Below are 12,322 nucleotides of genomic sequence, written 5' to 3'. Positions count from 1 at the left end.
GCATTACAGCTTGTAGGTTTCCTGTACATTCTGCTCCTTATCTTATCTCCCTCTACGAAGAGCTCCACATCCAGGAATGTGATGCACTGACTGTCATAGTAGGTGGTAAATGTAAGGTTATATGTATTATCATTTAGGTAATCAAAAAAACCTTTCAGTCTCTCAATTGTTCCTGTCCATATTAGTAGGCAGTCGTTAATAAATCTGCCCCAATATTGTATATAGGGTGTCCATTCACCACCACCGGGTCCCCATATCCGCTCCGCCTCGAACCAACCCATGAACAGGTTGGCGAAAGACGGAGCAAATCGTGAACCCATAGCGGTCCCAAGACGCTGCCTAAACCAATGTCCGTCAAATAAGAAGACATTATTTTTTAGAACCAGTTCAGTCATCTGTAAAATCATCTGAGTGTGGTCATATAGTTCCGCCGGTCTACGGCTGAGAAAGTGATCTAGAGCATGTATACCAAGGTTGTGATCAATGATAGTATACAAAGACACTACGTCTAATGTGACTTTAAGACATGTTTTGTATCTTCAATGAAAGACGGCAAATTGTATACATATTGTCGAAGGAAACAGTCAATTAATTCTGATAAGCGTTCTGTTGGTCCACCTATGCCGGAGACAATTGGCCGTCCCGGCGGTTTGTCCCGGCATTTATGAACTTTGGGAAGAGTATACAAGCATGGTGATCTAGGTGCATTTAATGAAAGGTACAGATATTCGTCATGGTCTAAAAGAGATTGTTCATACCATGCTTTTATTTTGTCATTAATTTTAGTAATCAGGTCATTCATTGGATTGGAGGTAAGTTTCTCATAGTATAAAGTATTATTAAGTTGGGAGTAGGCTTCATCGTTATAATCCTTCGTATCTAATACCACTATATTACCACCCATGTCAGCACTGCGTATAGTAATAGATTTATTATTGATGAGTTCATGTAAGGCCTCTCTCTCACCATTTGTTAGGTTATCCTGACGTCTGTTGATCTTTTTCTTACGGGAAATATCCATTTCCTTATCAATGTCAGTGTTTACCATCTTAAAGACCACATCAATCGTATTACCCACAATTAATTGTGGAGTCCATTTTGATTTAACTTGGAGTCCACTACCCTCCCTCTGAAATCTTTCAATTTCCAAATCATCAATGAGTTTTGACATAGTGACCGGATCATCCTCTCTTTCAGTCAATGATAACAGAAGCTGTGTGTCTTTCAATTCCTGAATTGTTACTTCACTCAATGTTTTATTCAAAGACTGTTTATCTTTATCTGCTACATGTGCAAAGTGCTTTTTCAACTTAAGGTTTCTCACAAATTTAAACAGGTCTATTTTAGTCATACACCAATCTTGTTGTGTTACAGGACAGAAGCCCAAACCTTTCTTCAGTACCGAAATCCTATTAGCAGATAATTCATATGAAGATAAATTGATCACCTCAATGTCCTGTATGCAACAACATCACAGGGGGGTGAGACAAATCTTTCAATCAGGCTACTGTCTAGAACTTACTTCTACCCCCCCCCCCCCCCACCCCCCTCCCTCCAAACATACCACCTAGGCAGCGTCAAATGTCAGTAGATCATTTATCACTGCTCAAACAAGAAGTCATCTCCCTTCTACAAAAACATGCAATAGAACCAGTACCACTGCATCAACAAAACACAGGGCTGTACTTCCTCATTCCAAAAAAGGACGGTTCACTAAAGCCCATCCTAGACCTCATAACCCTAAACCTATATTTATAATCGAACCACTTTCACATGGTCACGCTTCAACAGGTTCTCCCTCTACTGGCACAAGGCGATTTCCTTGCTACTCTAGGTCTCAAGGACGCCTACTTTCATATTCCCATTCACACCTCTCACAGAAAGTATCTCATGTTTGTAGTGGACGGTCAGCAATACCAGTTCAAGGTACTCCCATTCGGAGTCACCACAGCACCCAGGGTCTTCACCAAGTGTCTTACAGTAGTTGCAGCTCATCTAAGGAGGCAACGCATTCATGTGTACCCCTACCTAGACGACTGGCTCATAAAAGCCAACTCGTACAACCAGTGCGTACAACACTCACGCTACAATCCAACTGCTTCACGACTTGGGGTTTATCATGAACCATCCAAAGTCTCTCCTGCAACAGTCCCACATACAGTAATATCTAGGGGCAACATTAAATACCTTAAAGGCACTTGCATATCCAACACCAGTCATGATATCAAGCATAAAAAGCCTTCTCACAAAGTTTCAACCACAGCACTCTCTCCCAGCTCGAGTGTTCATGCAACTTTTAGGAATGAGGGTCTCTTGTATTTTCATAGTCCCTCACGCAAGACTCCAGATGCGTCCCCTACAGGAATGTCTAGCACATCAGTGGAACCAGGCTCAAGGTCATCTAACAGACCTGGTGTTGGTGGACGGTCGCACTCATCGTTCTCTGCTGTGGTGGAACATCAAAAACCTTTCCAAAGGGCAACCGTTCATCGAGCCAGTTCCTCAGATAGTGCTAAGAGCAGACACATTGCTCTCCGGCTGGGGAGCTCATCTGTTGCATCATACCATTCGGGGCACATGGACACCCCAAAAAAGGTTGCTCCAAATCAATCAGCTGGAATTGCTAGCCATATTTCTAGCATTAAAAGCATTCCAGAAACACATTCTAGCTAAAGCTGATCTAGTTCGCACAGACAATATGACGGCAGTATACTGCATACGAAAACAAGGCGGGATACACACTCTCCAACTCTCCCACCTAGCACAGAGCATATGGAGATGGGCCATTCCTCAAAACCTTTCTCTCCTAGCCAAACGCGTTCTAGGAGTCCAAAACTGCATAGCAGACCTGCTGAGTCATTAAACACAACACACTCACGAATGGGAACTGCATCAGCAAGTTCTTCAACCATTCTTCCAACTGTGGGGGCACCCAGAGATCGATCTAATCGCAACCCATGAAAACGCCAAATGCCCAACCTTCGCCGCCAGGTATCCACACTCATTGTCCAAAGGCAATGCGATATGGATGAATTGGTCGAGCAGATTTGCGTACGCTTTTCCGCCTCTCCCACTCATTCCACTAGTGGTACGCAAGCTACAGCAACACTCACTGACTCTCATCCTGGTTGCTCCAACTTGGGCCAGACAACCGTGGTACACCACGTTACTGGAACTCTCAGTAGTCCCCCACCAAAAACTACACTTCTCTCCACACCTCTCAACCCAGAGCCATGGAGAGATCAGACATCCAGATTCAGCACAGCACAACCTAACGACCTGGCTCCTGAGATCTTAGAGTTTGGTTACCTTAACCTTCCTCCTGATTATAAGAACATTATTGAAGAAGCTAGACGCCCAACCACTTGAGCTTGCTATGCAGCCAAGTGGAAAAGATTTGTTATATACTGTAACAATAACAAGGTCAATCCCTTAGATGTGTCAATCCAGAACATCATATGTTACCTGCTACACCTCCAAAGGTCTAACTTAGCATTTTACATCTATTAGGTTGCACCTTGCTGCTAAAGCAGCTTATTTGCAAAATAGACAACATTTGTCATTATTTAGAGTACCTGCCCCTGCCATCAAAGCCTTCATGGAAGGACTCAAAAGAATCATTCCACCTAGAGTACCACCCTCACCTATGTAGAACTTAAATATTGTCCTCACAAGACTCATGGGTCCTCCGTTCGAACCTATGCACAAATGTGAATATCTGAAAGAGACACGTTGGTGATAGATTCCTTACCTTAGAATATCCCCAGGCGTCAGACTGGATCCGGAAATGTTTGCGTAGCAATACCGCTGCGCGTCGGTAGGCGGCGCCTGCGTCCCTCGTCTGCGTCGTTGGCGCCGGAATGACGTCGTCGGAGTACTTAGACGCCGCCCATGCGCTCTGACGTCAGTTCTTTTTTCCGCGCCAGCTTGCGCAGATCCGGAGAAGCTCTAGCCCTAATCATTTTCTGACTAAACTTTATGATCTTTCTGATCATTTCTTTACTCGAGTCTTCGACTCTATCGGTGCCGGTAGGGATGCACGGGTTCAAACCCTGCTCGAAGTGCGACCGACTGATGTCGGTTACCGACCCCCATCGCCGGTGCCTGAAGTGTTTAGGCCTCGACCACGACGACCGCACCTGCTCCGACTGCCGGGCCCTGACGTCTAAAGCTAGGCGGGAGCGGTCCCGCAAGCGACTCGAGCTCCGGCAGTCGGCCCCGCGCCGTTCCAGGTCCCGGTCCCACGGGAGGTCGAGGGACCGGTCGCGGGGTCGGAGTCATCGCAGCTCCGGGAGTGGACACCGGTCGTCAGGATCCAAGTCCTCAGGTAAGAGGCATGAGAGGTCGGAGAGACGTCATCGTTCCTCCGACCCACCCCGACGCTCGCACGATGCGGCCGGGGGTTCGGGTGACACCACCCACGAGGCTTCGACGGAGTCGCAAGCGTCGCCGCCTGCCCCACACCTTTGGGTCCCTGGGCACAGCGCGTCACCGGAGGAGATCGAGCGGTACCTCATGGCCATGAGGTCCCTCCCTCCTCAGCCGGGTTCCGTGGCGCCTCCGGGCCCAACTGTCCCGGCTGGAGGCCCTAGCGGGTCAGGTGCTTCGGCCCCAACGCCGTCGGGTGCTTCAGCCCTGGCGCCGCCGGCGACTTCGGTCCCAGCGCCGCAGGACCTCACCGGATCCGCTTCCGGATCCGGGGTGTCGCCCCAGGCGCCCGCTGTGGACGCCGTCCCCAATCTTCCCCTCGGTGCGACTCTGGCGCCGGAATGGCGCCGCTGGGCGCCGCTTCCGATGTCCTTTGGAGATTTTTATTTCCATGAGGAGGCCCCGTCTGTTGCCCCTGTTTTACAGGAGACGGGTGACGAAGGTGACTGGGAGGGGTCTGAAGACCCTCTGGCATTGGAGTGCCAGTCTCAAGAGGACTGGACATATGAGCTTGGGGAGGCCAGTGGTATTGACACTACGTCAGACACTGGATTTGTCTCCCCTCCCACCGTCGCTACGGAGGAGGGGTCTATTTACAGTGTAGTGTTGACGAGGGCGGCCAAGGCCTTAAACCTTGAGCTCCCCGTCGCGGCCGTGAGGACTAACCTCCTCACTGAGGTCCTCAAACCGCAGACAAGCTCCAGTGAGCCCCTGCTGCCGTTCAATGAGGCATTGTGTGAAGTTCTTGTGGGCACTTGGTCCAAGCCCGCCACAGGTCCGCCTGTGGATAGGAACGTGTCTAGACGCTACCGCCCGGCCCCGGGCGACCCTTGCTTTTTGTCCACCCATCCCACCCCCGAGAGCCTGGTTATCCAGGCCTCCACTTCCCAGACCGCATTCTCTACGGATCCGCCTGATCGGGAATCCAATAGATATGAACAATTCGGGAAGAAAGTGTTCTCGTCCCTGAGTTTGGGGCTGCGGTCTGTCAATACCTCTTGTCTCTTGGGCCGCTACACCCACACCCTGTGGGACGCAGTCGCGAACGTGCTGCCACAATGTCCGGAGGAAGTCCGGGCTAAACTCGCCCAAACCCTTGTGGAGGGCCTAAATGCAGCGCGATATTCCATCCGGTGTGGGCTGGATACTACAGACTCACTGGGCAGGGCGATGGCAACGACAGTGGCGGTTCGACGCCACGCCTGGTTGAGGTCCGCCAACTTTTCGGCCGATGTCCAGGCCACACTTCTGGACATGCCGTTCGATGGCCGTCGCCTCTTTGGCGAAAAGGCAGACTATGCGCTTGAGCGTTTTAAGGACTCCAGGGCTACGGCCAAGTCCTTGGGCCTCTCGGCCACACGCCAGCAATTGGGTGCCTTTCGCTCCTTTCGTGGCCATGGAAGGGGCGCCCCCACACGTGCTGCCAGCCACGCACCGCAGAATGTTCAACAGCGCGGTGGCGGCTGTGGAAACCGCCGTGGTGGTGGTCGGGGACAAAGGCGAGGCCACTCCACACCTCCCTCCGCAGCACCTGCCTCAAAACCTTTATCCAGGCATGTTACTCCTTGGCCAAAAAGGAGCCCTCTGTTGGATTGCGGGCTCATTCTACTCGGGCCACGGCGACTACAACTGCCCTGGGCCGAGGAGTGCCCTTGCAGGACATTTGCCAGGCAGCTAAGTGGGCCTCGCTGCACACGTTTGCAAGACACTACTGCCTGGACAGCCAAGTCCGGAGGGATGGCTTCTTTGGCCGTTCCGTCCTCAAGGACTTTCTGGTGTGATTATTGGTTTGCCGACCCACCGCCAGAGTTGGTATTGCTGCGTTATCTATTCTAAGGGAAGGAATCTATCACTAACGTGTCTCTTTCAGACGGACAAGTTACTACTTGTGTAACGATATATCTAAAAGAGACATTAGTTAGTGATAGATTCCTTACCGACCCACCCATCCTCCCCGTTCTGCGAACCGATATCTAGGGTTAAGGTTGTCGCCTTTCAGGGCCCTAGTTTCATGGCACCAGTGTTGGTTCTATCATGGCTCTGTGTATCTGGCGAGGAAAATCTGTGTATCAGAACTGACGTCAGCGCACATGGGCGGCGTCTAAGTACTCAGACGATGTCATTCAGGCGCTAATGACGCCAACGCCGGCCGCGGACGACGCCTACCGACACGCAGGGGTATTGCTACGAAAAAATTTCCGGATCCAGTCTGACTTCTGGGGATATTCTAAGGTAAGGAATCTATCACTAACTAATGTCTCTTACAGATATATTGTTACACAAGTAGTAACTTGTGCTACAATTCCTTACATGGAAAGTCACTTTCCTAATAGCCATTACTTCTCTTAAGAGTCAGTGAGCTTCAAGCACTTACCATTCAAGAACCATTTTTACAAATACAATCATAATAAAGTGGTTCTTAGGACAAACCCAAAATTCCTACCCAAAGTCATTTCTCCTTTTCATCTCAACCAGTCTGTCGAGTTACCAATATTTTTCTCGCAACCGCTAACAGTTGCAGAAAGAGCTCTTCACACCCTAGATGTCAAAAAAGCACTCCTGTATTAGATTGACCAAACCTTTTCGTAAATCAAAATAACTTTTTGTATCCTTCTCTCCACCACATAAAGGCAATCCTATATCAAAATCTGGAATTGCAAGGTGGATTGTAAAATGTATTCAAATTTGCTATCAGAAAGCAAAACGCACCTTAACTATTCCACCTAAAGCCCACTCTACAAGAAAAATAGGGGCTTCAATGGCTTTCATAGGGAACATTCCCTTAGATGACATCTGCAGAGCAGGTACATGGTCTTCACCACACACATTTAAAAAACATTATTGTGTAGGTGTGCAGGCAAAGCAAATAGCTAGTGTAGGCCTGGCTGTACTCAAAACATTATTTCAAACAACTGCAACAGATACTGGTGGTCGTTGCGACGGTGGAGTACTGCTATACAATCTATGCATAGTGTGTAATCTGCAGCTCATATGCCTCGAGCAGAAAATTCTACTTACCAGTATGCATCTGTTCTTGGCATGTAGAGTTGCACACGCCCACCCGCCTCCCCGGCTACCAATATCTGTTCCAGTATTATCTTATTTAGATACACCATAAATAGGCATCTTTTCTGTTTCTCACAAAACTCCATAATTTCCCTTCACTGGCGAAAAAACTATCTGAAGATGGAGCCGATGCCCATGCGCACTATGGTCCACAGCAGGAGTCCCCTATCTTGTGACTTCCAAAGACTTTTTCAGGACAATAACAAAGTGCAAACATCCGACCCCAACTCCAGGTGGCGATCTATGCATATTGTGTAACTGCAACTCTACATGCCAAGAACAGATGCATACTGGTATGTAGCATTTTCCATCCATCGCACCAAGAGCTGTCCGGTGGACGATCAACGCATCTCAGGGAAGAAAAGGAGAATAACGGTGTATAAACAAACTATTAGTTGGACTGTGCATTGCATAAAGATCTGCTATAGATTAGCCTAGAAAAAGCCTCTGGAAGGTCTGTAGGTGCAATCGAACAGGTCCTGGGCTGCTACCACCACACTGTAACTTGCTGTTAGGAGTTCTTGTGTTGGACATCTGTCGGGCTTCTGCATGGATAGCCATTCACATGTTCAGAAGGCACTATTGTCTGGATACCTTGAGTGGTGCGGGGGCAGGACTTCTTGGGCTAAGCCAGTTCACAGACCCACCACCTGGGAAGGGGCTGCGTTGATATTGATTACCAAGGTACCTTTTGATAGTGCTCTTTCTGGGGAATACTCTTATCTGACTGCAGATTCCTCACCAACCCTCCTTGCTCCATGTTCTATGATATAGATTTTATTTTCTAAATCTAAAAAGGTTCCTTTTAGAGATCTGCACACTGTCAAATCTGATTAATAAGGGTTCTACACCAGACATCGACACATGGAAGGGCCGGTTTTACGTGGCCGGGCATAAATTCCACAGCAAGATGAAACTGATGCTTCGCCACACAACGCCACGTAAAGGAGTCTGATAAAAAAAAAATATCCAGATTGTCTGTCTTCTGGGGGTATTCACAAGGTGAGGAACCCGAAAGAGCAATACCGAAGAGAAGTAACTTATTTTTCAGGAGCCACAGGTTTATAGTCTATACAGAGCATGTGTATCTACAGCGCCACATGCTACAAATGGAAAAAGTTACACAGTGGCCATCTGTAGCATGTAGTGCTGTAGATTTAAACGCAGTCCCTTATCCCCAGAATTGTGACCCAGTATTTTCACATGTTCTGTTGGTTCTCACATTGTACAGTTAATATGGTCTGCCCAGCTTCTCAACTATCCAATTACTCACCCCCTGGGGTAAATACAATATTATGGAAGAATCTTTGTGCCAGTGCATTGTGGACTAAGGTAGGTTTCCCACGGTTTAAGTCCCAAGACTTCTTCAAAGAAGAACAACTTGAAAATATTCACTCCAACACTAGATGGTAAGAGTATGCAGTAGGCAAAACATGTGAATCTGCGGCAATACAAACTGATGGGTACAGAGTAAGTAACGCTTTCCTTACTGTTGCAGATTAATGTTATTTGCAATCACTGATGTTCATGTATCTTGCACATTCAGTGTGCTTGTATTACATCTTGCCCATTAGATATCTATGTTTGGTAACTTTATTTGTAAACCTGTGTAAGACATTCATAATGTTGAAAAGTACAAGTTAATCATTTCTCCCCACTAGTTACTCAAAAGAAATATGAGTGCAAATGTGGCTGTGTTTGAGTACTTTATTGTTGGAGACTTATTTTATAATATAACCATTCAGTGCATAGTTATGTTATTTTACTATGGGTCTGAAGTAATCTTTTCTTATACTGCCATAGGCATAAGACTGAGGCTTCAATTGAAAAGAAACTACTGAATGTTGAGGTAAGAGGTAATGGTATTGCATGTAGCAGATTTGAAAATATGTTGATAGGAGCATGTTGTGGTCCACTGTTAGACAACATGAGAATCCACGTCAACACCCATCTACCTTGTTAATATTTTACGGATGAATGTTGCTGGTTTATTCCGAAGCTGATGGCTAGTTCAGGGTATAGAGTGTTTGTGAATGCATACACACACTGTGATAAGCATGGCACACCTAGATGTGTTATTTGTGCATGTATATACTTGGATCAAGCATGGTCTGTAGCATTGCCTGAACCAACCTTGATTGCTATCGGGCCTTGTCCAAGGCTAGTGTCAATCGAGTAACTGATTCGGTTCCACCACTTGTGCTTAGAGATTTTGCCATGCAAGTACCATTTTTGGGTCATGATATTTTGTGTCTTTGGAACAGGTGTACTCAATTTGTGCAACTAGGCATTTCTAATGGATACATCTACCTGTGGATTCCTCACCTTTTGAATATCCCAATGCGCCAGCATTCCACTGAAACATTTCTTTACAGCTCTCTCATGTCGAGGAGAATGTCAGAATGCCACTGTTCCGGACATGACTGCTTCTGACTTGATCGGAGCCATAAGAAGCCCTCGTCTGCGTGATGACATCAGTTCACTTTTTTCCGCACCTTTGACGTGTAACAATTTTTTCCAGGCTCTCTGTAGTACTATGAACTCTTGTGACATTTTTGCCTTAAAATAGGAAAGTTGTTGCAGGGGAAGAATATTACCTCAAAGGAAGTCTGTATTCAAGCCTTGCAGGGAATGTAAGAGTCAGATGTGGATCCCAGACCCTCACAACGACTATCTTTGGTACTGAAGTTCGGACCACACCCTCAATGCCTGTTCCTCTTGCCAGAAGATGAACTCCAAGGCATTGAACGCGAGGGAGGTGAAGCTTTTTATGGCCAAGGCGAGAAAGAAGAAGACAAGACGTTCGGACTCTTTCTTGGTCGAAGTCGCCATCTCCCCACTCTTCGAAGTCGTCCTATAGAAAGCCTAAGAAGAAGCAGCATTATGGTTCCCGACGCCGTTCTTAGAGAGAACTCGTCCGAAGTCTGTGTCCCAGTAGTTCTTCGAGAGATGACTCGTCGTAGTCATGTGTCCCAGAATTTCATAGACTCATGAAGACAGAGATAAGACTCCATCCCTGGAGGATGCTTCAGTGTCATCCTCTAGTTCTAGGGCCTTGACTCTACTCGGACGCCCTGATTCGGAGACTGTCCCAGACAGGAGCATACTAGACAGGAGCAGAAGTACCCGGCATTTCCAACTCCGGGGTCTGACCCGTCGAGTTTACTGAATGCTATGTATAGCATTTTCAGTAGATCGTTGACCCCATCTTGAGGGCATGAGGGCCTCATGGGGCCACTGTCTTACTCCTTGGGGGCTATTCCGGCACACTGTTAGCAGGCGCTGTTCCTGTCATTTATTACGGTGGCCCAGGTTTCCTCGTCTCCTCCAGCACTGAGAAGAGCTACGCCATCACCAGTGCAAGAGGTTCGCCGAGAATCCTTGGCGCTGGTTGAATCTTCAGCGTCGACTGGATCCGTGCTGGTGTCATGCTGCTTCACCGGTGTAGCTGACTTCTACTGATCAGGTGGCAGAGTATCCTGCACCATTGCCAACACCAGTATTGCCTTCAGTGATGTTTATGGTCAAGGATAGGTCTCGGAGAGAGACCCAGAAGCGCACTGAGGAGGATTAGTATTTTTATGAGCAGAATCTGTATGTGGAAGAGGGTGAAATCGTATCTTTAGATCCAGAGATCGCAGGCATTGAGGTAGCGAATTGTTTGACTACCTCCCCATAATGGGAGTTGCTGTCTGCAAAAGAAATTCCACTGTCTGGAGTCACAGCATATCGCTCTGATTAAAAAGGCTGACAAGATGCTGGAGTTACCTGTGCCTTCTATCGAACTTTAACGTTATTTTCTTCATCATACAGAGCCCCTTGCTGCCTTTAAATGAAGTTCTCACTGAGCTGAGTCTTCAAATGTTGCAGAAACCTAGGACATCGGCAGCAGTCTGTTGCAAGAAGGTATAAGCCTGCTCCTGGTGATCTGCAATTTGTGTATTCTCATTCTACGCCTAAGTAAGAGTTTGGTGGTACAAACTTCCTGTTCCTCACAGCCAACGCAAAGATAATTTTCAAAAGCTCCTGCAAAATGTCAGTCCTAGAGAATGGAACAGTCTGCAAAGAAAGTGTTTTCTTCCTGTAGCATGGACTTGAAGTAGACTAATGCAACCAGTTTGTTGGGGCGATACATTCATGCGTTAATAGAATCAGCCAAGGCAGTGGTCCCTTAGTTGCTTGACAATGTTCAGGGACATTTTTCAGAGTTACAGAACAAAAGTTAAGGGGCAGCCAATCAAGTAATTCAGTTGGGTTTGGATACCAGTGATTCAGTCGCCAGGACAATGGGATCTTCAATCACCACAAGGAGACACGCTGGGTTAAGGGGAGGGATCTGTCTTCTTGCCGGGTGTGCAAGCAACTTCAATAGACAGTGGTTCATGGCTTTTTTGCGCCAAAGCGAATCTGCCCTGGAGAGGTTCAAGGACCACGAAGCAGCAGCGAGATCTTTGTGCCTTCAGTCACAGCCTCAAGATTATAGGCAGTGTAGGAGACTTAGTATATAGTGCACACTTATTTAAGTGAACCACCTTGCACTAATTCAGACACCCTTATGGTGATTTTAGTGGTCTTAGACAAACTTAGAACGCTCTCTAAGTGGTAGCTGTCGAGAGCATCCTTCAGGCGTATCCCGAAAGAGTGTTAAGCAGCTTGATCTACCAGATCTACTCATGTAGTGTAGGTCAAACAAAAAAGAATCAAACACTTTGGTATATCTCCTACCCTAAGACATCAACACAAAAATACACATCAATACTTAAATTGTAAAAGGTAAGCACAATACACAGTGGTGTCCAGGGGGAGACCAAACCATATACTAAAAAAG

The 12,322-nt window shown here is 47.2% G+C and overlaps 1 protein-coding gene across 5 annotated transcripts in view; it reads left to right on the top strand.

The window, feature by feature from the left end:
• Nucleotides 1-12,322, top strand: part of ZNF280D (zinc finger protein 280D) — a 761,599-nt gene that overhangs the window by 572,687 nt on the left and 176,590 nt on the right. For all 5 annotated transcript variants that reach the window (XM_086958356.1, XM_086958358.1, XM_086958354.1 and 2 more), the window contains one exon: nucleotides 9,298-9,343. In XM_086958356.1, the coding sequence (XP_086814482.1) occupies nucleotides 9,298-9,343 (46 nt within the window). The remainder of the gene's footprint in view (nucleotides 1-9,297; nucleotides 9,344-12,322) is intronic.

Source organism: Lissotriton vulgaris, chromosome 2_1 (genome assembly GCF_964263255.1).
Source record: "Lissotriton vulgaris chromosome 2_1, aLisVul1.2, whole genome shotgun sequence".
Lineage (NCBI taxonomy): Eukaryota > Metazoa > Chordata > Amphibia > Caudata > Salamandridae > Lissotriton > Lissotriton vulgaris.
This window is presented reverse-complemented; position numbering and strand designations above follow the sequence as displayed.